Source organism: Cyprinodon tularosa, unplaced genomic scaffold, assembly GCF_016077235.1.
Source record: "Cyprinodon tularosa strain WSP-4 unplaced genomic scaffold, ASM1607723v1 ctg105, whole genome shotgun sequence".
Lineage (NCBI taxonomy): Eukaryota > Metazoa > Chordata > Actinopteri > Cyprinodontiformes > Cyprinodontidae > Cyprinodon > Cyprinodon tularosa.
The window spans coordinates 78,989-104,029 of NW_024037838.1; the positions used below are offsets into that span (position 1 = coordinate 78,989).

The window sequence follows — 25,041 nt, forward strand, 5'->3', positions numbered from 1 at the left end:
CTGTTTGGTACCTAACGGCAGAAACTCTGGCTGAAATGACGTCCACAACGGCTGGCACACCTCAGCTACTGGGCAGGACAGTTTGTAGCTCTGTGCGACGCTCTGTTGGTTGGCACCGGAAGCCAAATCATGCAGCGCCACGGCCAGTGTTTGGGGGACACACACAGGCGTACTGTGTGCCATCCGGCATTGGATGACGGGTTGTAGAGGCGAAACAAGCTCCTCAAACCGTCACGCAGACACCCACAATCCTAGCTAGTTCGTGATTACCCCTCCTGCGTTGTGGCGTGGAATAACACGCTCCAAAATTGGGCATAAACTAAAAATATCTGCAACATACCTGCGACACACTGCTGCAGGAGCATACACAGCCCATTACTGTCAGGTATTATAAATACCTGACTGCAGCTGCTGGGTGGCAAAACTAATTATCAGTTTCAGGCAGAAATTACCTTTTACTTACTACCAATCTAATCAGGATTGGAAATTATAAACGGGAAGAAAGGTTTTGATAGATTTTCACCTTTTGAAAACTTATTTTTGGTATTTATTCAGGTTATCTGTTAAAGATAAGCTCTGTGTAGGCACCATGATGCTCCATCTTTCCGGTTATTTTGATATTTTCATTATATATATTTAAATAACCAGGAGACATGGCAACAGATTCTGATAGAAATTGTAATCTTACTCAGATCAGAAAAGTTGCTTAGAGTTTACAGAAGGCAGCTGCTCCCCTCTGGCCTCACCTCTCAGGAAGTTAGTTTTCACTAATAAAAATCTGTTTCATCATATGTCCCAAATCTTGAAATATGATCCTCCTTAAAATTTTGAACATGATTAAGTGTATTGTGTGTTAAGCTATGGGTTACATGCATAAATAAATGTATTGCAGCTACATAACATAAGTACATAAAAGAAGAAAAGTTTAGGTTCTTCTCATCAATTCCTGCTAAAGAGCCCCACCCAGGCGAGTACAGCCAGCACCGTGCTTCACAGATTTTAATCTCTTGTGGAGTTAAATAGTTACACTGCTCTTTAAGAAACTAAATATTGTAATTTGTGTGTGAAACCATGTTCCTCTGTTACTGGAGAAGAAACAGGAACAAGATTTGAAACAGTAACATTTACTTAAAACGAGGAACCACTGCTGCCAATCTCCAAAGTGTGACGCTGGATAAAACTGATGAGATTACCTCCTGATCTGAGATCAGCTGAGCGTTTTGGGGAATCTAAACGGGCTTTCTCACCTAATCATCCCTGATCTGAGATTAGCCGGTGAAATCGAGACAATCCGCGCTACCTGGGAGGAGTTCTGGACACGGAAACAGACATGTTGGCTCGATATTTAATTAGTTTCCTTCACAAACTAGATGGAAATACCAGCAGCTAGGAAGGGAGATATATAAGGAGCTAAAAACTGACCAAACAATGGATTAACACGCATTGATTGAAAGCGGTTGGTTTTAATATCGTTTCGGGCCCAAACCAGACTCGGTTGTCTAGGGCACGTCGGCCTCGCTTAGGGGCAAACAAGATGTTAATCCAAGTTATTACAACAAACCAGGATCAAATTACCATAATATAAACCTGAATGGACAGTATTTCCCTTTTCGACCACGCTGTGGTCCCACCGCATTCCCAGACGTTAGCTGTTAGCTAGCCGTTAGCTTGCTAGTGTCGACATACCTGTTCCTCCTCACTTCACTTCATTTCACCAAAATACGTGAACGCTTTCGCTTCCAGTGAGGCAGAAACAAGCTCACTTTTGGTCCAAAACAACAAAAGCCTATTTGGGTTATTTTTTTAAAAGTTAAAAAGAACATAAAAACGACATTTTGAGCTCTTACCTTGTCCAGACAATTGACTTTTTCCGTGGGGTAAACGACTTGATTACATCTGCCACACAACGGATTCATGTTGGAGGAAACGCTCTTCTAGCTAGTTAGCAGACAACCCGGCGATGAAACGGGCCAAAAGTGGCGGCGTGCTGTCGATTGTTCGCTTTAAAACACCAGCTACTGTAGACAGGTAGAACCAGCGGCAAACCAAAACCAGAATCTAGTCGTGTGTAGCTCAGGAGGTTGTTGTTGAAGCCGCACAGCTGGCTGTCAGTCAGTCCACTAACCAGACACGGAAAGCGCGCCCCCGAGGCCCTCCTCCCCTTCCTCAAAATGCGCGTGTCCGCACAACAAGGAGGGGGGGGGGTTAAGTTTGGGTTATTTATTTTTGCCTAAATTAAAATTTTAAAAATATTATCCAATTTTGGTGTATTATCTGAATCGAATCAATTAAACAGATATTTGAAAGCATTAATGGATATCTCATCCACCTTCATGCACCTCCAGTTTTTTCTCCATCTGTTCTCGTATAGAAACTAATGCAGCCACCTGGTAGATATTGGAGGTTTCACAAATTCTGTGCTTTTAAATCATATTTTACACAGCTGCCACGTTACCTGTATGTCCTGCTTCACATCCAGGTGAAACTGTTGCTTAGGGCGACACCTGCTGGCCAAGATTGTTAGGTTGACATTTTATGATTCATCCATTTTCTATACCAGGGGTTTGCAACCTGGGGCTCCCGGGCAGCAAGTGGCTCTTTTGGGACCTCTACATAGTGGCAGAGGTGTCAAGTAACGTTACTGTACTTAAGTACACTTTTTTTTTTTTAGGTATCTATACTTTACTTCATTACTTATTTTTCTTCCTACTTCTGACTTCTACTCATTACACGTTCACACAAGTATCTGTACTTTCTATGCCTTACATTTTTTTTTTTAATTGTTACTCTTGGCTGCGGTTTAATGTTTATAAATATTTATTTCAGATCATGTGCACCATCCACATCTAGTGAAAACTAGAGTAATTGCATATAACGCACACCATGAACGGTTCTAGACAGGGGCCAACAGGGGCCAGTGCCCCTGTAGAACATGCCCTGGCCCCTGTTTTGGCCTCTGTACTGAAGACATAATACTCAAAGAAATTCTAAAGATGATATGCACTGGAACAGACATGGTTACTGATAGGTGCTTAGGATCTATTTCATTTTTTTTCTTTACTAATTCAGTTTTTTTCTATTTACTTAAAAGCAATAAGGTGATAGCTTCAGTGCTATTGAGATAGGGTCCCAGTTTTCATCTGCTACATGTTTTTTTGTTTTTCAAAATAAATTGCTCTAATTTTTACAGCTGAATTTATTAGTTTTTCTTTAGTTCTAATTCAGATTTTATAGAAAACGGAAATTTTAACTTAAATTATGTCAAAAATATGTAAAATTCCTAAAGTATGGATGTATATTGACCTAATATGGCATAGAATTTTAATTCAACCTAATTGAAAAGAGATTTCACTTTATGCAGCTCTCTTAATATATTTGAATCCCTTGCCTTGTTTTTTATTTCATGCTTTTCTGGCCCCCATGAAAACACGCTGGCCCCCTCCTGGCCCCCTGGTACAGTTGTTTTAAAACTGCCACTGACACAAACACTCATTGGTTAGCTATTCATCAAATTTGTGCTGATGCCAAGTTAAATAATCAGAAGCAAGCAGGTGTTCTTCAAACTGCAAACGCGAATTACCATGCTAGAATGTTTATTTAGAAAAAGCTGTTCAAATGTCTGAAAGGTCGGACACAGGCGAGAGCGTATCGAGAGATGGAGACGGAGACCAACAAGACCTCCCTCATCATTGGCCCTATATCAAATAATTATTCAAAATAATCGAAAAAACGAGCTTTCAATTCATATAGTGGCATCTGGCTGTTTTTTTAAAAGGTCACTTTATACTTTAAGTAGTTTTTGGAGCACATACTTTTTCACTTTTACTTGAGTAAAGAGGCCGAGTTGATACTAGAGTGCTTTTAAACTGCAGTATCTATACTGCTACTTAAGTAACAAATGTTTGTACTTTTGACACCGCTGAATAGTGGCCAAGTAATGTAGTATAAATCAATTACCAGTCTTAGAAGCTTTAGAGGACTTTTAGAGAATATTTGATTGCATCTTCACAACAGAAAGACATTAAAACGATCTACAATATGGTTCAAGGTCTACTTGTAATCAGCTTGGATTGATTTTTACATCCAATAACATCCCATAGAAAATAAATCTATGCTTCATCCTTCTGAAACGTTATATGATCTTACTCTCTTTAAAGCTTAAATGCAAATAAATAGATGGTTGTTTCAAACAGTAACATATTTCCCATAATGGATATTTAACAAAAATAATAAGTTGTCTTTTATTAAAAGCTGATATAATAATTGAGAGTCTAAACAACTTTTACTCAGCTCGGACTTAGACAAAATGGCTCTAAGCAGTCATAATAACATGGACAGTCAACACATAAAATTAAATGATGACAACTCAGACCTCTGGGTTGAGAAATAGAGGCGTAGAGATTTGCAACACTTTGGGCTGTTTTAAGCATCTTAATTGCCGTTCAACTTTCTGTTTTTACCCATTTTGAAAAGTTCTAAAAGACGAGGCCTCATATATGCAATAAGTCACCGTTTCATAATTTAAAGTTTATAGAAAATAAAAAAAGCTAATTGAATATAAAAAGGTCTTGCTAAATAACAGAACAGGATAATGTTAAAAAGAAAAAACACAGCTTGACGTATAGTGGTGATCTACTTTTGAAAAAAAAAACAAAAAACAAATACTCAGAAGTTTATTTGTAAAACCCAGAATTAACCCTGCATCAATTTCCTTATGCTTCACAACTAAGGGCTACTTTGCGTCATCTATGACAAAATATCAAAACAGAATAGTTTGCAATTGTAGATAGATGTGGTGACGTCTCACAAGGCACTCTGCGCTGTATTGAGGGATTATTTTTCATGCTCCAAAATGATCATTCAATCAAAACAAGCAAGTAAAACTCACCTTTGACCATTTCTTTATTAGATGGACAAAGATGTGCACACTTAAATTTATAGAACTTCTCATATAGATACACACATCTTTTGACAAGAGCTTTTTATTGAACCTGATTTGCAGCAGTTGCCGGCTACTTCTCACAAAATATCAAAACTAAACGCAGCTACACTGTTAGAAAATGTTCAAAAAAATTCTTATTCTTTAAAAAAAATGTTTCAGAGTACAACTTTGATTTACAAGGTGATCGATTTCTTTTGTTTAATTGCACATATTATTCAGGTTTCAGCACGGCCCAGCTTCAACGATGCTGTATTTTTCATGACCTTCTCCCTCCACCTCTGTGTATCCTGCTTGCTGCTTTTGGAACTTCATGGAGGGCCAGTAGCTTTTGCGTCTCTGCAGAACATTTATTTATAGAACATGTTACAAATAGAACATGCAACAATTTATTGATATGATCTACTTGGTGTGGGCAGCGTACCTGGATGAGGTAAAGAGACGAGGAGCCGATGGGAAAGCAATGGATGCAAACAGCAACAAGAATTAATGCCAAGAGTAGGACCAGAGCAGCTGCTATACCAGCTATGATGCCAGTGTGAGACAATCCTTTACTCTTGGTTGAAGACTCGGTTTTTACTTCTGCATACAACAGTAAGACACATGTTTTTAAATCTGAAACTGTAGTTTGTATATTTTAAGTTTTATTTGTCACTCACCGCTGCCCAACTTGTAAATCTGATCATCTAGAAAAAATGAAGTTTAGCTCTTAAGATTAAAACATTCATAATAAACAAGATATATTACTGGGTGGAAAAAAAATCACCTGTTTTACACCCTCTTTGTTTTGGGGTTGAAGGTGTAATGTCATCTGTATCTGGTGCAGCAGAGGAACCAGTGAAACTGTCATCCCTGAAGTAATCATCACATGTTGCGCCTTGGCTCTGTTTACACGCAGCACAATGAACTCTGTTTTACTTAAAAACACGGTCAAATCAAAACAAATATCTGCGATGGAGTCCTACCTCCTCCGAACAGGAGTAGTCCAACCATTCTTGCCTGTGTCGATCCATGCCATCCGAGCATCTGAAAAGCAATGTTTGTGAAGAACAGTGGGTGATATTATATTTTCTGTAGCAGGTCTGAAGAAGGAGCTGCTCACCTCTGGAGAACATTACACCAACTGCAACCAGAAGTTTGGTTGGAGGAGAGGCAGAGCTCACAGCTGTCATGTAGGAGGCAGGCTGGAAAGGGAGGGCAAACACATGGAGGAGGCATTTCATGGTTTTAAAGCTGATATTACAGAGATTTCACTCACTGGGAAGAGGTGTGAGCTCCACAGCAGACCTGTTGGTAATCTTTGTCATGTCGATCTCAACGCGATGGTACTCGTAGATTGTTTGTTGAGCTCCATCTAAAGGAGAGAAATAGTAACGTTTTCGTAGCTGATAAAACTTTAAAAACATTTTAAATCCTCTAAATCCGAAGAAAAAATGGAGGAAAACTTAATTTTCTTTGCCTTAGATACAGTTTAGTGTAGGAAAAAATAAATCAGTATCAAGAAATGCAATTAAGAGCAATAACATTATGATCAATATTTGAGTAATAAATCGATATGTCTTCATCACAACTAACGCCATGTCTTCATGTAATGGCTCCTGTTAGGCCACTGCACTGAAAACACACAGTGCAAAAACTAAAATAAGTGAGTACATATTTCTTGAAATAATTGTATTTTGCCTTGATTTTCACAGGTAGGTAAGACAATTTGCAGATGAAATAAAATGATTTAAGTTTAAAAATCTCATTTCAAAGTGCAAAATATCTAATTATCTTATCTTAATATCAAAAATATGAACTCCTGTGGCAGAGCATATTTGCCTGTTTAACTTAAGGGTAAATACACAAGTCTTAGCTATTCTCTTTACATTTTTAGAACAGTTTTTTTTGTGTAATACTAAATCAAATTATTATGACAATATGTGCTGACAGAAGAGGTAGTAACAATTCATAATGTAGACTAATATAATATTTCGCCTTTGCAATTTTCTCTAACAAGTGATCTGAAATTACAGTCAGCTTTAAGCTTCAGGCATTTAAGATAGGATAACAGTTTCACAAGATAAGATAAGATGAAATGAGATGAGATGACATAAGATATGATAGACTTTATTGATCTCACAGTGGAGAAATTCACTTGTCACATCTGCTCAATAGTCAAAAAAAAGTGCAGAACGGAGGAAAACGTGCATGGGGTATATACAGTGTAGCATGGGGTATATACAGTGAATTTATCTGTTGGATCAGGAGTCTGTAACCCTGGCTGCTTAATTAATGTATTAAACAATACAGTATTGCCCTGTTTTTAATTTTTTCTGTGAGTTTGCTATTCTTTTGTTGTGTGCCCATAAAAAATAAAAGAAAATACTGGCCCCACCATTCTCTCCCTGGTAAATAAATCTAGAATCACCACTGGTTGGATCATAAAGAGGCAAAAGGCCTTCCACCATTCCCCTTCAATAATCCCTTCAGGGTTTCTCTCTTGTGTACTCCTCTTTTAAGCTCCCCACAAAGTCCTTTGTCTAAGACCTCAGATAACTATGAATGAAGGCTGATTTTGTGTCTGGTAAATAGTTTCTGAGATGTTTCATTGTTTTTATTTGAATTCTGCTTGTTACGTAAAGCTCAGTCTTATACTGCATAATATTACACCCCCTATTTATATTTGAATAAAGAGATACAGAGACAGAGTTCTGAAGATTTGCATACACCTTACTTAAATTACATAAATGCTCTTGGAGTTCTGTTGCCCTAATTTAAAGAAATGAAAAGGCTTCCATTTAAATAAATGTACCAAAACAAATCTTGCCTAATATTTCAATTAGAGCTCAAGTAAAAAAATAAAACATTATTAGTTGTTTCTTTTTACACATCTTAACCAGGAATGTGGAAGGTGCTACATGTTTATTAAAGAACCCTCCCTGACCTGGTGATTGAGAGGTGGGTGACACGACCATAAATGCATCTGACAATCCGGCCTTAACTGGATGTTCCACTGATCCGATCACATCTAGCAATAGAGGGATCTAATGAAAGGATAACAGAACACAAAGGCAGCATATAAAGGTACGGTAGAAATGATGGGATCAGGTATCTAACAGCAGGGATCACAGCTGAGCCTCACGTCTCGGTAGCTGAAGGAGATTCTTCCTGTCTTATAAAGAGCAGCCTGAAACGTAAAGGCTCCATTCGCCTCTTTGCCTGGAAGTCTGACCCGCTCCCACTGGACCACAAACACTTCTCCTAAAAAAAAAGACAAAATATTAAAATATATATTAAAGATTTGAGTAATATGAAGTTATTAACATATGAGGTGATGTTATACCGTTATCCAGGTACTGAACGGTGGAGTCTTTAGAGTAGCTGGGGTCAAAGTTAGCCATCAGAGGGGCGATGTACTGCGTGGTGGTCAACATACGGTGAACAACATCACCAGTGTAGATGAATCCTAAAAAATAACCAGATGGAAAAATATGTAAATCTTAAGTGTAACGTGTTCAGCCTGCTGTGAACATATGGAGGAAAGGTTACTTAAGCATCTGTTAGGTTACTGAAGCTGTACCTCCTGTAGCGATGATAATCTGCCTCAGGTAATGTCCGTAAAAAGGAAAGTCGAAAGACAGAGCGACTCTCTGCAAACAGAGACACAAACGGACATGAGAAGGAAAAAAAATATATAGATGTAGACCTCTTATTGAAAAAAATCTGACATATCCATCTGACAAAGAAAAAAAACATTCCTAATTCCATGTAAGTCTTAGGTTTTAAAGGGTTGTGATCAGGGTTGTTCACACAAGAAAATATTTCTTAACAAAGAAAACTGAAAACAACCAATCCAATAAATTTAGGAAACATGATGCCCCTTTTTTAAAAGAGAGATGTGTCTACGCTTACAGATACTTTTTTAACTAGTGTAACTCAGACGTGTAAACTTATAAAATATACAAATAAAAACATAATGAACTACTTCTGTGTTTGCAATCTAGATATTAATTCATGTCTAAATATAACTTTTTTCTGAATCATTTTTTGCAGATAAATGCAGCTGACAAAAAAAATAAAAGTAAGTCTGTTAAGTCTCCAGATTTGATGTAAACGCCAGAAGACAACGGCCTCATTATTGAAATTTGTAGAGATAGGTAGCTCGTGCATAAACGTGGGGGTATAGCTCAGTGGTAGAGCATTTGACTGCAGATCAAGAGGTCCCCAGTTCAAATCTGGGTGCCCCCTACTTTAACCATTTGGTTTAGTACATTCTGAACAAAAACATTTTTAGGAACAGAAGTACTGAATTGCCTATTGTTTAGGTCTCTGCCTTGAAGAGACATTTAAAGTGGACATATTTTTTTTTTCTGAATAAGGTTGTCATGCCCAGCGGCTCTAAAACTGGGGGTCATTGCCCTATGGGGGCCTCCACAGAGCACCAAGCAGGCTTCAGAAAAACAAAACTAATAGTAACTAGTAATGCATGTTCTTGGACCTCAGATGGAAAAACACACAAACACCAACAAGATAAGATATGCAAGCACTGTTATCACATGATGCAGTTTATTGGTTCAGGTAAGATCTATAAAAATGTATATGCGAGGGGGTATAGCTCAGTGGTAGAGCATTTGACTGCAGATCAAGAGGTCCCCAGTTCAAATCTGGGTGCCCCCTGCTTTGTTTGTTTGGTTTGGTAAATAAATAAAAAATTATTAAGAGAAAAAGTAACTTCATGTGGCCCTAGGTTCTTTGCAGCTCTCCTGCTTATAACAATATAACACAATACATCCAAGGGACTCAAAATTGAACTAAGAGGTTCTTCCTCTGGCTAACTTTATAAGTAAGGTATATACAACCTGGGCTGATTAGGGATTCACCTGGACATTCCTGTGTTTTTGTCTTCAGTATAATACTTATGGACTTTTTTGAGTCCGATGCTGAAGCTGTCAATTTCACAGCTTCCGCTGTCTGGTTTAGGGAGGAACTGCTTATTCTGTCCAATAATCAAGAATCTTAAAACAATACTGCATCTGGATTATCATGTGAATCATCACCAAACTGTAATGCATTGTTCACTGGACTCAATTTCACCTCTGGTAAAAATTCTATTGAAATGTGTTCATAACTTTTCAAGTTAATCCCTTTGCAGACGGAAAAACACACAAACACCAAGAATCGAACATATGCAAGCACTGTTATGACATATGTCGGGGTATAGCTCAGTGGTAGAGCATTTGACTGCAGATCAAGAGGTCCCCAGTTCAAATCTGGGTGCCCCCTACTTTGATCATTTGGTTTAGTACATTCTGAACAACAACATTTTTAGGAACAAGAGTGTTGGATTTCCCATTGTTTAGGTCTTTGCCTGGCATTTATGGGTTAAAACTGGACCAAAAGGAAAAACAATTTAGTCCCTTAATAAGTTTATAAATAAGGCACAGTCTGTGTCTGCAGCCTCTGGTGTTTGTTCTGCTCTCCCCATCTTCATTCACTATGCTTTCTTGTTTGATCAGCAGATCGAGACTTTAAGTCAGGCATGGCTTGTCTTTCCTGTGTTTTTGTCTTCACTATAATACTTATGGACTTTTTTGAGTACAATGTTGAAGCTGTCAATTTAATTGCTGAACTTCTCTGATTTAGGGGGGGGGATGCTTGTTCTGCCAAGTAGGGAATCTTAAAAAAGTACTGCATCTGGATTATAATAAGATAAAACATTTTTACTTTATTGATCTCACATTGGAGAAATTTTGCTCTGCATTTAACCAATCCCCTCAGGGAGGGGAGCAGTGAGCTGCCATGATGCAGGAAGCAACCTGGGGTTAAGGTTATTACTTAGAGAGCCAGAGTGGGAATCAGGCTCATACTCAGGATTCCAAGGCCTTTCCCCTAACCACTAGGCCGCCACTCAGATTATGATGTGAACCGTCACGAAAATTTAATGGATTGTTCATTGGACTTAATTTTACATTTGGTAAAAATTCTATTAAAATATTTTCTAAACTTATCAAGTTATCCATTAGACAGACAGATAAACAAACACACACAAACACGACCAAAATGACAATCTTTTTGGCATACGTCACGGCAGATGCAGTATATTGGTTCAGGTGCGATCTATAAAAATGTATATGTGAGGGGGTATAGCTCAGTGGTAGAGCATTTGACTGTAGATCAAGAGGTCCCCAGTTCAAATCTGGACTTCAAATCTGGACTTTTTTGAGTCCGATGCTGAAGCTGTCAATTTCACAGCTTCCGCTGTCTGGTTTAGGGAGGAACTGCTTATTCTGTCCAATAATCAAGAATCTTAAAAAAAATCTGCATCTGGATTATCATGTGAATCATCACCAAACTGTAATGCATTGTTTGTTGGACTCAATTTCAATGCTGGTAAACGTTCTATTGAAATGTGTTAATACCTTTTGAAGTGAATCCCTCTGCAGATGGAAAAACACACAAACACCAAGAATCGTACATATGCAAGCAGTGTTGTCACCTGTGTGGGGGTATAGCTCAGTGGTAGAGCATTTGACTGCAGATCAAGAGGTCCACAGTTCAAATCTGGGTGCCCCCTGTTTTAATCATTTTGTTTAGTACAGTCTGAACAAAAATTTTAGGAACAAAAGTGCTGGATTACACATTGTTTAGGTCTTTTCCTTGAAGAGCCATATAAAGTGGAAATATTTTTTTTCCAAATAAGGTTGTCAAGCCCAGTTGCTCTAAAACTGGGGGTCATGGCTCTATTGGGTGCCTTTACAAAGCACCACTCAGGTTTCCCCTAACCACTAGGCCGCCACTCAGATTATAATGGGAACCGTCACGAAAATTTAATGAATTGTTCATTGGACTTAATTTTACATTTGGTAAAAATTCTATTAAAATATTTTCTAAACTTATCAAGTTATCCATTAGACAGACACATAAACAAACACACACAAACACGACCAAAATGACAATCTTTTTGGCATACGTCACGGCAGATGCAGTATATTGTCTCAGGTAAGATCTATTAAAAAGTATATGCATGGGGGTATAGCTTAGTGGTAGAGCATTTGACTGCAGATCAAGAGGTCCCCAGTTCAAATCTGGGTGCCCCCTGCTTAAATCATTTGGTTTAGCACATTCTGAACAAAAATTTCAGGAACAGAAGTACTGGATTGCCTATTGTTTAGGTCTCTGCCTTGAAGAGACATTTAAAGTTGACATATTTTTTTCCCAAATAAGGTTGTCAAGCCCAGTTGCTGTAAAACTGGTCGTCATGGCTCTATTGTGTGCCTATACAGAGCACCACTCAGGTTTTAGAAAATTTGAAGAAAAAAAACAAAAATATATATTTTTCTAATTCACTGTTGAAGTGTAATGCCATTTTTTTGTGTGCCTCATTTCAAAACAAAACTTATAATATAATATATCATATTACCACGACAGATCCAAGGGACCCAAAATTGAACTAGGAGGCTGTTCCTCTGGTTAACTATATAAGTAAGGTTTATAGAACCTGGGCTGATGGTGGGATGCAACTGGATTTTTAAAATGACTTCTTAGATATGTCTTTTGGTCACTTACTGTATTTCTAAGCAGTTTTGCAGCCATAATAAAAGAAGAATTAGTCAGGAAAACATTTAAAATTACAGTGAAATGTCTGTTACTGTATACATTTAAAAAATATAAATGGGTTGTCAGAACATTAAATGATCATTCAAATAGTATTGTAGAATCTGTTCATAACGTATCAAGTTATCCATTACACAGACAGATAACCAAACACACACAGAAACACGACCAAAAAGACAATTTTTGCATATGTGATGCAGTATCGAGATAATCCTATGGCCATTATTAGAAATGTGGGGGTATAGCTCAGTGGAAGAGCATTTGACTGCAGATCAAGAGGTCCCCAGTTCAAATCTGGGTGCCCCCTCAAATGATCCACTTTGTCAAAAGACCATCTTTGTAAGCTGACTCAGGGAAGATGGTTTAGATGGGCTTCTGTGCAACTAAACATATAATTCCAACTTTTTTTGAAGGCATACATTTTAAAGCAGATTTTTAAATCAGAAAATTTTTCTAACTTGGTTCACTACTTTTCTGCAGTGTCCAAAAATGTAGCTAACTTTGAGTAACACTCCAAGGTGCTAGCTTCAGTTAAAAATATAAAATCAGTCTGAGGATGTTGCCTCAGTGCAAGGAAAAAAGGGAAATATAACTTAATTCCATCAGTGCATTTAATGAAGGGAATCACATATTGAGGTTAGTACTTGTCTTTTTTGGGAGGAAAACTTAAGGAAATACTCAAAAAAAAAAAAAACTGGAATGATTGTTTTCTCCTTCCAGAACAAATCTTGTTTTTCTTTCTTGTTTGATAAAAAAAAAAAAAAAGTTCCTTTTTTTCACCCAACAAATGTTTCTGATACCAAAAACGAACTGAAGCCTAGTCTCATCTGACAAAAGCCGCCAATGTCACATGTCCCATGTGTCCCCTGCAGGGCATGGTCCATTGTACTAGTTTTTGTTATTTTGCTTAAAAATCCTCACCCTAAAAAAACATCGAGATTTGTGATTACAATTTGAGAAATTATAAAAAACCTCAGAGTATGATAATAATGCAACGTCAAAGCTGCAATAATGTTAAATTATCTTTAGTGGGGGTATAGCTCAGTGGTAGAGCATTTGACTGCAGATCAAGAGGTCCCCAGTTCAAATCTGGGTGCCCCCTACATAAATCTTTTGATTTAGTAAATTAATAAAAAATTATTAAAAACAATGTAACTTTATTGATCTCACATTGGATAAATTTAGCTCTGCATTTAACACACAAGGGGAGCAGTGGACTGCCATCATGCAGGAAGCAATCAGGGGTTAAGGGTCTTGCTCAGAGACCCAGAATGGCAGTGGGGCTAAAACTCAGAACTGATATGGAAACATGTCCTCCTACAGACTAACTAATCCTATAGCCTCCTGCTGAATGTGTGGGGGTATAGTTCAGTGGTAGAGCATTTGACTGCAGATCAAGAGGTCCCCAGTTCAAATCTGGGTGCCCCCTCATATGAATTACATTGTCAAAAGACCATCTTTATAAGCTGACTCAGGGAAAACATTTTAGATGGGCCTCTGCGCAACTTAACATGTAGTCTAAATTAACACAAGTCCCATCATCTTTGAAGGCATGCATATTAAAGCAGATTTTAATCAGAACATTTTTCTAAGCTGATTCACTACTTTTCTGCACTGTCCAAATGTAGCTAACTTTGAGTAACACTGGAAGGTGCTAGCTTAAGTTAAAAATATACATCAGTCTGAGGATTTTTCCTCAGTGCAAGGAAAAACAACAGTTTAAACACAAAGTCTGTGTAAAATCAATTAGTCTCTTTAAAAAAAAAATAAAAAAATCTAACTCTAAAGGTCAAACTTGGGAAAGATCACTTAATTTAACGAAGGGAATCACATATTGAGGTTAGTACTTCTCTTTTTTGGGAGGAAAACTTAAGGAAATACTCAAAAAAACTGTGAATGATTGTTTTCCCCTTCCAGAACAAATCTTGTTTTTCTTTCTTGTTTGATTAAAAAAAAAAAAAAAATGTTCCTTTTTTCCCCCCAACAAATGTTTCTGATACCAAAAACAAACTGAAGCTTAGTCTCATCTGACAAAAGCCCCCAATGTCACATGTTCCATGTGTCCCCTGCAGGGCATGGTCCATTGTGGCAAATCTAGTTTTTGTTATTTTGCTTAAAAATCCTCACCCTAAAAAAACATTGAGATTTGTGATTACAATTTGAGAAATTATAAAAAAAACCTCAAACAGTATGATAATTTTGCAAACACAAACGAGCAATAATGTTAATATATCTTTTCAAGTAAATACAGCGAATAAGTTAAAATATATTAAAGCATGTCCTGTTAAAGGAAAGTTGTTTTTTTTTATCTTTTTATCAACACTGTAAACACAGGAGGAACTTATACATACACAGTATGTATAAGTACACATATACAGTAATAAATATACCAAATAATTAACACTGGTAGATCTTTCTGTTAGGCATCTAGTTTATTCATATATCAGTTATATCAGATATCAGTTATAGTTATCAGCACTCACCACAGCCTGCTTGTATGAATTTGACAGAATGCTGTGGACTCTAACTTGGCCATGCCTGACGTCAGTCATGTCAAACCACAGGTCCTGGCTTCGTTGATCCTCAGGGCCAAAGCTTCGCCAAGTGTAGTACTTCCCAGAATCCTTCTTTAAGACATGAAATAAGGCGGATGAGAGGTTATAAAAGACCTCATGAACATGTTTAAAAGTATCACTGTTTTATACATTTCCAAGCTTGTGTAAGGGAGTAAATATTTCTTTCCAAAAGAGGGCCCTGTTTAACCTCAACTAAAACAAATACATCAGGTTACCAACCAAGGTGCTATTATGTGTCTTAAATATTTACTGCGCTAAGAAACATTGTGAGGCTGGACTCACCACTACATGTGTGATGTTGTTTGGCAAGGTGTTGATTGTGAGTCCTCCACCCAGAACTGCCCTGCTGGTCCTGCCTGAAAAAGATCTCCGGGCTCTGAAGCCAGCAGTTAAGTCTTCACGCTGCTGTGGGATCACACTGTACGAGCCATCTGTTAGGAATAAGTGTGAATACTTTTTGTGTGTGTATAATGCAGCCTTTCAACAAAATCCCATGTCAGTTTTATTGAGACTCTAAGATGTGATGTTTACAGCTGTGGTTTGTGTGCTCAGAAATAAAAACTTTCTTTTGAGTTTGCCTGCCTTGGATTTGTTAGTAAAAGCCGTTGTTGAATTGCGGCCCGAGACAACACAACAATGTTTTTTTTTCTGCTTTGAGTTGACATGTCAAACCATTCTATCAAAGCTTACCATAGCTGGTAAGCAAACTGGGGTAGGTAGGCTTTAGATTGAACTTTTGGGTGTTTTAATTGACCACTCCAGCGTCTTTCAAACCACATCTTCCTGGTTTATGCTAAAAAAGTTTATTTTTGCAGCATACCCTGCTTTTATGGTGTGGGGAAAATTCATGTTTTGCTGGTATATTTATACTCATTTGATTTAATTCTGTAGACAACCTTGTCCTTGCATTATCTCAACTTTATGATACAGAGGTACAAAGTGGTAGTTTTGACATTGAATATTTAAAGGAGAACCCTGGAGAGCATCCGAGTCATCTTTTCTTCACAGTGAAGCTCTGTGGGGATCTTCGGGGATCCATTCATATTAGTTGTTAAGTCTTTGAGCAAGATATTTCACACACCAGCTGTTTGTGGTCAGGAAGCCTGGCTTCTGTCAATTCACCCCAATCCTACAGTGGCTACAGTGTAGCTTACCACCATCAGCGTGTAAATGGGTGAACATCTAACCTCTATAAAGTTCTGTGGAGTTCTCAGACTTGATTAATTGCCTTACAAGTACAGACCATTTACTATTTCAGGTCCCACAACAACATTCTTTTCAGGTTTGGGTGAGGACTTTCACTGGGGGCATTGCAACAGCTAGATTCCTTTCTCTTTATGCCATTCTGTAGACGGTTGGCTGTTGTGTTTGGGGTTATTGTCCCTTTGATGTCCCTGTGTGGGCCAAGCTTCAGCTGTTAAACACATGGTCCATGTCTAAATACTTTTGTACCCATAGGAGTCATTTGATCAATGACTGTGAGTTTCCCATGTTATTTGGCTGCAAAGCCCAAATCATCACTTATCCATTGCCGTGCTAGACAGTTTGCATATGGTGTTTTTGCTGGTTTGATGTTATTATTTTTTTTTTTTTGACACAATATTTGCTTTTGTTTCACTGGTCTAAATGATTTGTTTTCAGAAGTCCTTTGTTGTATTCCTCTGTAACTTTTAAACCACAACAGTACTTAAAAAATATTTATATATATTACTCATTATTTGCTGTTCTTTCATTTGTTTAAACATACTAACCAAGGCATTTAGAGTTTGAGAAGGAACCCTTGGTAATTTGGCATTGACCTCCACTCTGATAGGCAAGTATTCTATAAATTGTTGACCTATGACTGTCAACTGATAGATATACTGTATACTTAGAGGATATTTATCATTTTTTTTTATTTTTTTTTTACTTTATTCATCTCACATTGGAGAAATGTACCTATGGATTTAACCCATCCCCTCGGGGAGCAGTTGGCCGCCATTGTGGGGCGCCCGGGGAGCAACATGGGATTAAGGGTCTTCCTGAGAGACCCAGAGTGGCAGTCTGTGGGAGTGGGGCTCAAACCCTCAGGATTCCAAGCTCGATGCCCTAACCACTTGGCCACCACTCCCCCGCCATTTCAACAGTTAATGAAGTAAAAAGATAAAAGACAATTTAACGTCTAACCAGGACGACCCAATAATAATCTATTAGCAATCACAGCTATAGAGATTTAATAGCTGCTATACAACAGCTAGACAACCAATCCACAATGTCATCAAGACAAAGCGAGCAGAGGTGTAGCCAGAACATTTTTAGACTTTGTTTTTGGGCCACTGTATAAAGCTTCAAACTCAACGCTAATTCTGGTCTTTGAAATGAATGGGAAGCGAAACTTCTTTAAACCTGGGAATAAAGTACCCAGAGTACCTAAAGTACCCAAAGTACCCAGATATTTAAGAACCAGGGCCTCCTCCAGAGGAGACTGTGAGGTCCCTCACAGAAGAACAACTTTTGGTCAGAACACTCTCTGTGAGAGCCATTAACATCTGGAACAGTCTTCCTCTGCACATACGGGAGAGCCCTACACTGATCAGCTTTAGAGCTCAACTCAAACTACAGATTAAAACAAACCAGTCATGTAACCACTAAACTCTTAACATTTCCTTGTGATGCTTGTTTTGTATGTTATATGTTCTTTCTTATGCATTTGCCTGCCTAGGGACTAAGGATGGAAACTAGCTTTGTAGCTATAATCCGGCGTATTTACATTTGTTTTTATACTGATGTTCATTAATGTGCATTGTCCCTATTCAAATAAATAAATAAATAAAAATAAGTCCAGTGAAGTGTTTTTTTTTTTTTTTTTTTTTTTACTTTTGCAGAATACCTTAAATTGTATTACCTTATTGAGAGGTACAACTAAATGCTTCTGATTAACTCTGTCATTATGGGCTTATATACTAACTGCCATAATATATAACCATTCTGAAATTATTCACATAATAAACCCTCCATATCATGGCAGTACCAATAACTTTGCTCTATTCTAAAAATGGGCATCTTGTGAGAAATATTACAAATATTACCTAAGAAGTGAAACAAAATATGCTAAAATTTATTGAGCTCGAATAGTAAATAGCTAAAAAACAAATACACATGATGAGTTTCCTTTGTATTTAAAATTTACACGGTTCATCTCATCAGGTTTTTCCCTAACGGGACACCGTAGTGACGTCTATATTGGCCTATATAAACCCAGGAATCGCTGAATTTTCCGCGGGGTGTTTCATCTAACCCTAGATCAGGAAAGCCTCCTGTACTCCACGTTTGCTGTTTTCTGTTCCTGGCTTTCAGTAGACCACAGGAGGATGTTAGCAGGCGCGGTAACGACAGAAAAAAAAAGCCAGGAAATCACCCCCGAGGCGCTCAGCTGTCTCACTGAAGACCCCGGAGATGTACCGTGGTCAGCCTGGCTGCCGCGAAGAGTTGGTCTCTGCTGCTCCGTGGGATTTTTCCTCAGTGGGGGGAGTGTGTGTCTGAGCAGATTAACTGAGTTAGGTGACCCTTCCGAACCTGCTGTGGTCCGGTTGGGAAACCTGTGCTCAAACACCTGAACAAAGTCGGCCGTTACTGTTTGATGCAGAACAGCCGCAGCTAGTGGACACGGCTAGCTGGCTAGCTAGCTAACAGCTGCAATTGATGAAAACTTTATTTGGCATTCTGTAGAAAGATGTCACTACTTTTTTTTTTTTTTTTTTTGGAAACGCTGAAGAAAATGTACAATACTTCGCCACAATGTTGAATAAAGATGGTTAATAGAAGGTCCCTGGCTTTTAAGCAAGTCTAAGTGGGCATTTGGCAAAATTTTATTTTAAAATGTATTTTAATTTAAAAACATCTTGTATTTTATCTCCATTCAGTTTTTTTTTTTGTACTGTTTATGTATTTTGGTCTTCAGTTTTTATCCTATGCTCTGCAACCGTGATTCATGTACAGCACTTTGGTCAACCCCGGTTGTTTAAAATTTGTTTATAAATAAAGTTTGAGTTCTTCTTCTATGGTGTTTACAGACTGTGTATTACAGCCATCAACTGGACGGAGATGTAATTCAGAAAAAAAAATCCTATATATATATCTATATATATAGATATATATATAAAAAAAAACTTAAATACATAATACACTCAGACACACAGAAATACTAAATCCTCTTATTTATTTTTTGTCTTTTAACTACTTAAGTGCTTTAACTATATCATGTGATTGATGCTTCTTTAATAAATTAATATTTACTGAAGTCTCCATTACCCTTTCCAGTTCTTTCCTCTATTTTATATATTTTTTTTACAATAAGTTAACACATGTTCTACTCCTGTTTCCCCACAATAAGAACAATCACCTGAGGGATGTTTCCCAATAATTTTTAAACCACTATTTAATCTCGTATGCCCAATCCTCGACCTGTTTATCCATACTTCCTCTCTCCTATTCATTATACTATGATTTTCCTATGATTACCTCCTGTATTATATGTAAATGCCTTCCTCTTCTAAATTCCATCTCTCCTGTCATATATTATTTATTTTATCTTTAATTACTTTTATTTCTGCTCTACTTAATGGGACATCATATTAAATTTATCTTGCTTTAACTGCTTCTTTAGCCAACTTATCTACTTTTTCATTACCTACGATTCCTTTATGTGCTGGAATCCATGTGAATTGAATACTTATTTTTGTTGCTTTATATCATATAACAAATAATTAATTTCATCTAAAAGATCTTGACAGGTTTCAGATTTTCCACTTATAATACTTGTTAAAAAGTTTGAGTTGAGTTGAAGGTGGATAGAAATAAAACTTGGGTTCAGAATGTCTCATTTTGGGTTTTGTCTAAGCTTTCTACAAATGCTTGTTCAAATGAACCAGACTAAGGTTTTAATTTAACCTGGCTCAAAAACAGCATCACAGATGAGGACAAAATATAGACTTTATTGCATAAGTGTGAAATTTGCCTTTCAAATAATTGAGTTCAGGTGCACCAATTACTTCTGTGACCACAACTAAGTTGAATCCAAAAGCTAGTCAGACCTGCTGCTTGTGCAACAGGTCTCATTTGAGCAACAAGCTCAGCCCTGAAATGTCCATCTAAAATTTTCCACAGTCAATAGTAGTTGGGGGGGCTGGGAAAGTTACAAAGATATATAGTTAGTTGACCAATTTTGGACATAATCCACTGGAGCGGGTGGAGTAAATGTGGGTCTGTAATTCAAAATTTGGTGTGAAAATATTCTCTTGATCAAAACTAAGCTTTTCACCACCACAGTCCACTTCAGGGTTTTCTAGTCTACAGATATAACTCCCATGCCCTATTTTTCTTTATCACACCATGTAATTTAAAAAAAAATACTGGAGAAATGAATTCTACATTTGTGCTCTAGACGACTTCAGACAGAGAGTAATTTAAATCTCATAAATGAACTGTGTAAACTGTAGATGTAGCTCTTTAGCTTGTAAAGTTGAACTGTTTTTGGCTCTAGAAGAGCATATCTGGCACGTTGTTGTGGTTTGTTTGACAACGCATCACTCTTCTTGCAAACATCTTCTACTCTCATTCTTTTTAAATAAGTCTTTGTCCAAATTTATAGACCTAAATGGCCGTTGGAATAAGTTCTCCACCCTCTGTGGTGTGTCAGATCATTTGTGGCTCCTCTTTATAAAACCGTAAATCTAGGCATGTGATTTCTGAGCAGCGGATCCACCCTGATGCAGCATCTATTCGGTGAGGGGAGTTTCATCTTAATGGGGGGCTAAACTTTTATACAAAGAATTTAAAGCTATGGGTTTTCTTCCGGAGTTACAGTGCAGCTTTAAAAGCAGATACTCTTAATTCTGTGCAAACATTTGAACGCTTACTTTCTTTTCATAATATTTTTTTTATTGCACATGCTTCTGCTCCTGCTGCTGGTTGGATTTAGAACAGAATTCGAACTTACATGTTGAAAAGATTAAGAAAAAGTGTAATCTTCATGGCAAATGGCAAAAGAATACCAATGTGGTGAATCGGTGTGAAGATTTGATAGGATTATCTGTTCTTTTTGGGAAAAATGTAGAAATAATGTCTAATTTAGACTTTTTTATGTTAATGACTTAAAATCAAAGATTTTATGTACACCCGTTTATATACAGACGATGATTGCCAACTCCTCTGCGCCTTGAACCAACATGAAAACCCTTCAGTGATATACATATATATATATATATATATATATATATATATATATATATATATATATATATATATATATATATATATGTGTGTGTGTGTGTGTGTGTGTGTGTGTGTGAAAAACATATAGCATTAAATCCTCTTAATGTAAACTATAGACTCATATTAAAAGAAAGATTTGCCAAATATTTGATTTAATTAGGGCTGAAACATTGAATTGGACTACTAGATTATTGAGATAATCGTCAACTATTTTAGTAATTGATTTAATTAACTGGAGAGACCAACGTAGAGCAAAACTGCAAAAAAATTCTATAAAAATTTTTCTTTTAAGATAAAAAAAAAATTTTTGTCTGTCAATGCTCTAACCAGAGCTCAAGTAGAAAAGGTTTACTTTCACCTGCTTTACTTTTGTAAAAAAAATATCTTCTTTCAGGAATCTTTGGCTGTCCGATAATTAATTGATTAATTGCAAAAATAATCAACAGATTAATCAATTTGCAAAATAATCGTTAGGTGCAGCCCTAGATTTAATATTCTGCTAACTCTTCTGGTCTCAAAATGTTTTCCTATTTTTTTTTCTTCTGTTATCTGAACAAATGTTACAATCCTTAATGGTTTAGTTGGGGACACAAGGTTGAGTTTTTGTTTTCTTGTTTTTCTTAAAATGAATCAATGACTTAATATCTTATTAATGAGGTTAGTGCATGTTTTACCCAGCACTGATGGCAGAACTGTAAGTCACTTGGTTAATGATATAAAAAATCTATGGCTGTATGACACAGTACCTGCCGGGAGCTTAACTCCTCACAGGCAGGAATTTCATAATTTCTTGGTATTTAATAATTTATTTCAACCATTCTCCCTGAAGGGTGGGTCTATTATGCACGTATTTTAAAACTAGTTTCTCTGAGCTTTATTATTGTATAATTTTGAACCTGTATAGAGAAGTGAAAATCTGTAATCTGAAATTTGCACAAAACAAATGAAACTGTCTTGCATTGACTGCATCTTTTTGATAAATGCTAATATATTTATTTATCTTGACTGTTAATGTAAAAAGCTTGGGAAAAACTAAACAATTAAAAAAATGTTTTCGTAAATACAGCTTCTAACAAGAATAACGGTGCTGCTTTGATCACAAAATTACTTTAAAAATGCATATAAAAGTTATATTTCACAAGCTTGTGGAAAAGTCCACTAAAAAAACAAACTCATTTAAAGCAATAAAGGAACGGATGATTTGGACTTGAATCTGACCCTTGCCTACTCTTTTAGGAGCCACCAAACCTCAAGGTTCAGCTGCCTTTTTCTGTGCGTGGTCAGAGTGGACGCACCCTTCCTGGGCAGAGGCCGAAGCAGTTGGCATGGTGTCCCAAACATCAGCCACCATAAAAGTCTAAAGCTCTCCTCAATGTCTTAAGTGCATTTGCAAAATCCTTCTTTTTGTCTTTACCAAAACAGTTTTTCTCTACATTATGTCACTTTTTTACTCGTTTTGCTTCAGTTGGAGTAGAACTTCTCACATCACATCCTTTTTAGACAGTCCTGCTTCCTTCTGTTTTTTTTGGATAGCTACCAATCTGCTTACACACCACAGCAAAAATGATCACATTTTAATGTATTTAAGGGAGATAGATGAAAAAAAGACACCAATGAATCTTAAAAAGAGCCAGATAACGTACTTTGCACACTTGTTTTTAAGATAAATCCTCTCTTGGAGAAAGAATTGCCTTTGTCGTTTATCTGCAGCCCTCAGCGCGGAGAAGACTGCACGTTCTGCTTTTCATTGTCTAATTAGAGAAACGGGGAGAGCTGAGAGTGTTCATCCCAGAAGTATTTCTCAAACAAACACTCTTCCAAATTACTTCACAGTTTTACAAGATATGCCTCACTGTTTTTTTCCTCTTCACTTCCACTAAAAGTCACATGTATAGTTCCCATACCAGTTCAGTTTGGACAAAACATATTACACAAGTACAGATGTTATAAGTCAGACATAAACATAATATCACTGGTTTGGTTTAACAAAAACAACTTAATTTTTGATGACTGCTTGATTTAAAAAATGTTTTTTTATCACTTTGATTTTTTTTTTTTTTTTTACTTCTGAGTAGAAGATACCAAAATATAACAGGATGGACAATTTATCTTCATCTTGGGTTTCCTTGTTTTTACAGTCTGGTCAAGATAGTCTCAACGTCCCTCTTGGGAACAAGAGTGCTGAGAACTGTTTTGGGTTGAATACCACAAGAGATAGGGAAGAAATGAGAATAAAAAGAAGGGTTATGTTGGGTCAGTGGTGACAGCTAACCCCTTCTGTTGCAAACATCTCCTACAAACTCACTTTTTGTTTTTGTTTGCACCACATTTCCGGCTGCAGAAGAACCTTCACTGCACTATAGCTTACCCCTGCATATAACATCCTGGACAGCTTTTTCTTAACAATAACAAGCATAATCTTCTTTCTGATCCCCAACTTTTATGAAAAACAAATACAATTTTTAGTCAAGAAAAGGAGCAAATAAGTAATTTTCCTCTTGTGCTAGACTGCAGCACAGTGGCAGGGAAAAAAGCAGGTCCAAATCTAATTTTAAACTTGCAACAGACTGTTTGCGGTATGTTTCTTCGTCCCAGTTGCATGCTTGTGGTGAAGACTTTTTTATTGTGCCCTTTATTGTAAACTCCTTCATTCACTTTTGTGTGTAAAACAGAAAAAGGCATGGCATGCACCCATGGCCCTTTATTAAGATTCCTACTGAGTTTCTGTGGTTTATAGCCCATTTAAGTAGAAAATACTAACACCAGGGGCGTTAACTTGAGCAAGAAGCTATAACTACGGTATCTTACAGATTAAAAACATTTAGAATTTCTATGATGAAAGATAAATAAATAGAATTGCACCTGTTTGTTGTTTCTATTGTTTTTATTTCTGTCTAGAAATAAATAAATCCCCTATGACTGCATGTTAATGTTAAGAAAGACACATCCATGTTCTAAAGCTCAGGAGGAAGTAGAAAATAAAAATATTTACTGCTCACCTGTCTGCTGTTGATCCCAAACTTTGATCGGCTCTGTTTGGGAGAGACAGAGAAACAGCATCATCAAATGGAACCACATGTTAGGCAGCAAAAAATACCGTCTCCTCTCCTTCTTTCCTCTCCCGATTTATTTTCTTTACAAAAAACAAATTTCCGTCTGCTTCCACCCACTGTTGTCTCCTCTGTCCCTCTGAATCTCACTGGTTTCCGACACCAGCCGGTTTCCACTCTCTAACTACACCCCTTTCTCTCCTCCTCGGGGATGTTTTAGGGATGCAGCAGAGATGAACGAAACAAATACATTCAGCTAAAGTTTATCACTTTCATAAAAGGTAATTTTCTTGTTTGATTTTATCCTGCAAACATGGATTTGTTGTTCCTGCTTTTGTCTGTTGGAACTTTCAGAGTAAAAATATTATAACTATGACAAACAGCAAGGATTGCTCACATTTTCCAAACCAGCTGTGAATCCACTGATATTTAAGACATCTAGGATTAGAGATGGAGATTAAGAATCTAACCAAGCCTGGCCTACGAATGCCTCTTATGAAATTTCATATTTCATATCATGTCAAAAGTATTTCTGCTGTTTTTTTAATCTCAACTAAAAATATCTTGTTTCACCTTGTCTAATATTGTAACTTTATATCGGAGACCAGCAAAAACTTATGTTGCGTCC

At 37.0% G+C, this 25,041-nt stretch overlaps 2 protein-coding genes and 5 non-coding genes across 8 annotated transcripts in view; 5 read left to right on the plus strand and 2 right to left on the minus strand.

Annotated features, from left to right (window-relative positions):
• lasp1 (LIM and SH3 protein 1) overlaps positions 1–2,149 on the minus strand; it is a 37,996-nt gene extending 35,847 nt beyond the window's left edge. Inside the window, exon 1 of the mRNA XM_038284028.1 lies at positions 1,848–2,149. Within this exon, the coding sequence (XP_038139956.1) occupies positions 1,848–1,916 (69 nt within the window). The 5' untranslated portion in view covers positions 1,917–2,149. The remainder of the gene's footprint in view (positions 1–1,847) is intronic.
• Positions 2,150–4,884: 2,735 nt separating this feature from the next.
• On the minus strand, positions 4,885–24,587 carry LOC119782859 (plexin domain-containing protein 1-like). 2 transcript variants are annotated; one of them, XM_038284046.1, is made up of 14 exons: positions 24,363–24,587; positions 15,394–15,542; positions 15,019–15,159; positions 8,502–8,571; positions 8,265–8,387; positions 8,064–8,182; positions 7,866–7,965; positions 6,198–6,293; positions 6,042–6,123; positions 5,905–5,965; positions 5,706–5,823; positions 5,599–5,625; positions 5,364–5,521; positions 4,885–5,278 (listed from the first exon to the last, which is right to left on the minus strand). In XM_038284046.1, exons 1-14 carry the CDS (start codon positions 24,439–24,441, stop codon positions 5,165–5,167), a joined length of 1,437 nt encoding a protein of 478 aa, XP_038139974.1. In that variant the 5' UTR covers positions 24,442–24,587; the 3' UTR covers positions 4,885–5,164. The 2 variants fall into 2 exon arrangements, with proteins under 2 accessions (XP_038139974.1, XP_038139964.1); XM_038284036.1 differs by having other exon boundaries at positions 15,019–15,162; positions 24,363–24,584.
• Positions 9,098–9,169, plus strand: trnac-gca. Its single transcript has one exon. It is a non-coding gene; the product is annotated as a tRNA-Cys (tRNA).
• trnac-gca lies at positions 9,527–9,598 on the plus strand. The gene has a single exon. It is a non-coding gene; the product is annotated as a tRNA-Cys (tRNA).
• trnac-gca lies at positions 11,948–12,019 on the plus strand. Its single transcript has one exon. It is a non-coding gene; the product is annotated as a tRNA-Cys (tRNA).
• Positions 12,771–12,842, plus strand: trnac-gca. Its single transcript has one exon. It is a non-coding gene; the product is annotated as a tRNA-Cys (tRNA).
• On the plus strand, positions 13,566–13,637 carry trnac-gca. Its single transcript has one exon. It is a non-coding gene; the product is annotated as a tRNA-Cys (tRNA).
• Positions 24,588–25,041: the final 454 nt, after the last annotated feature.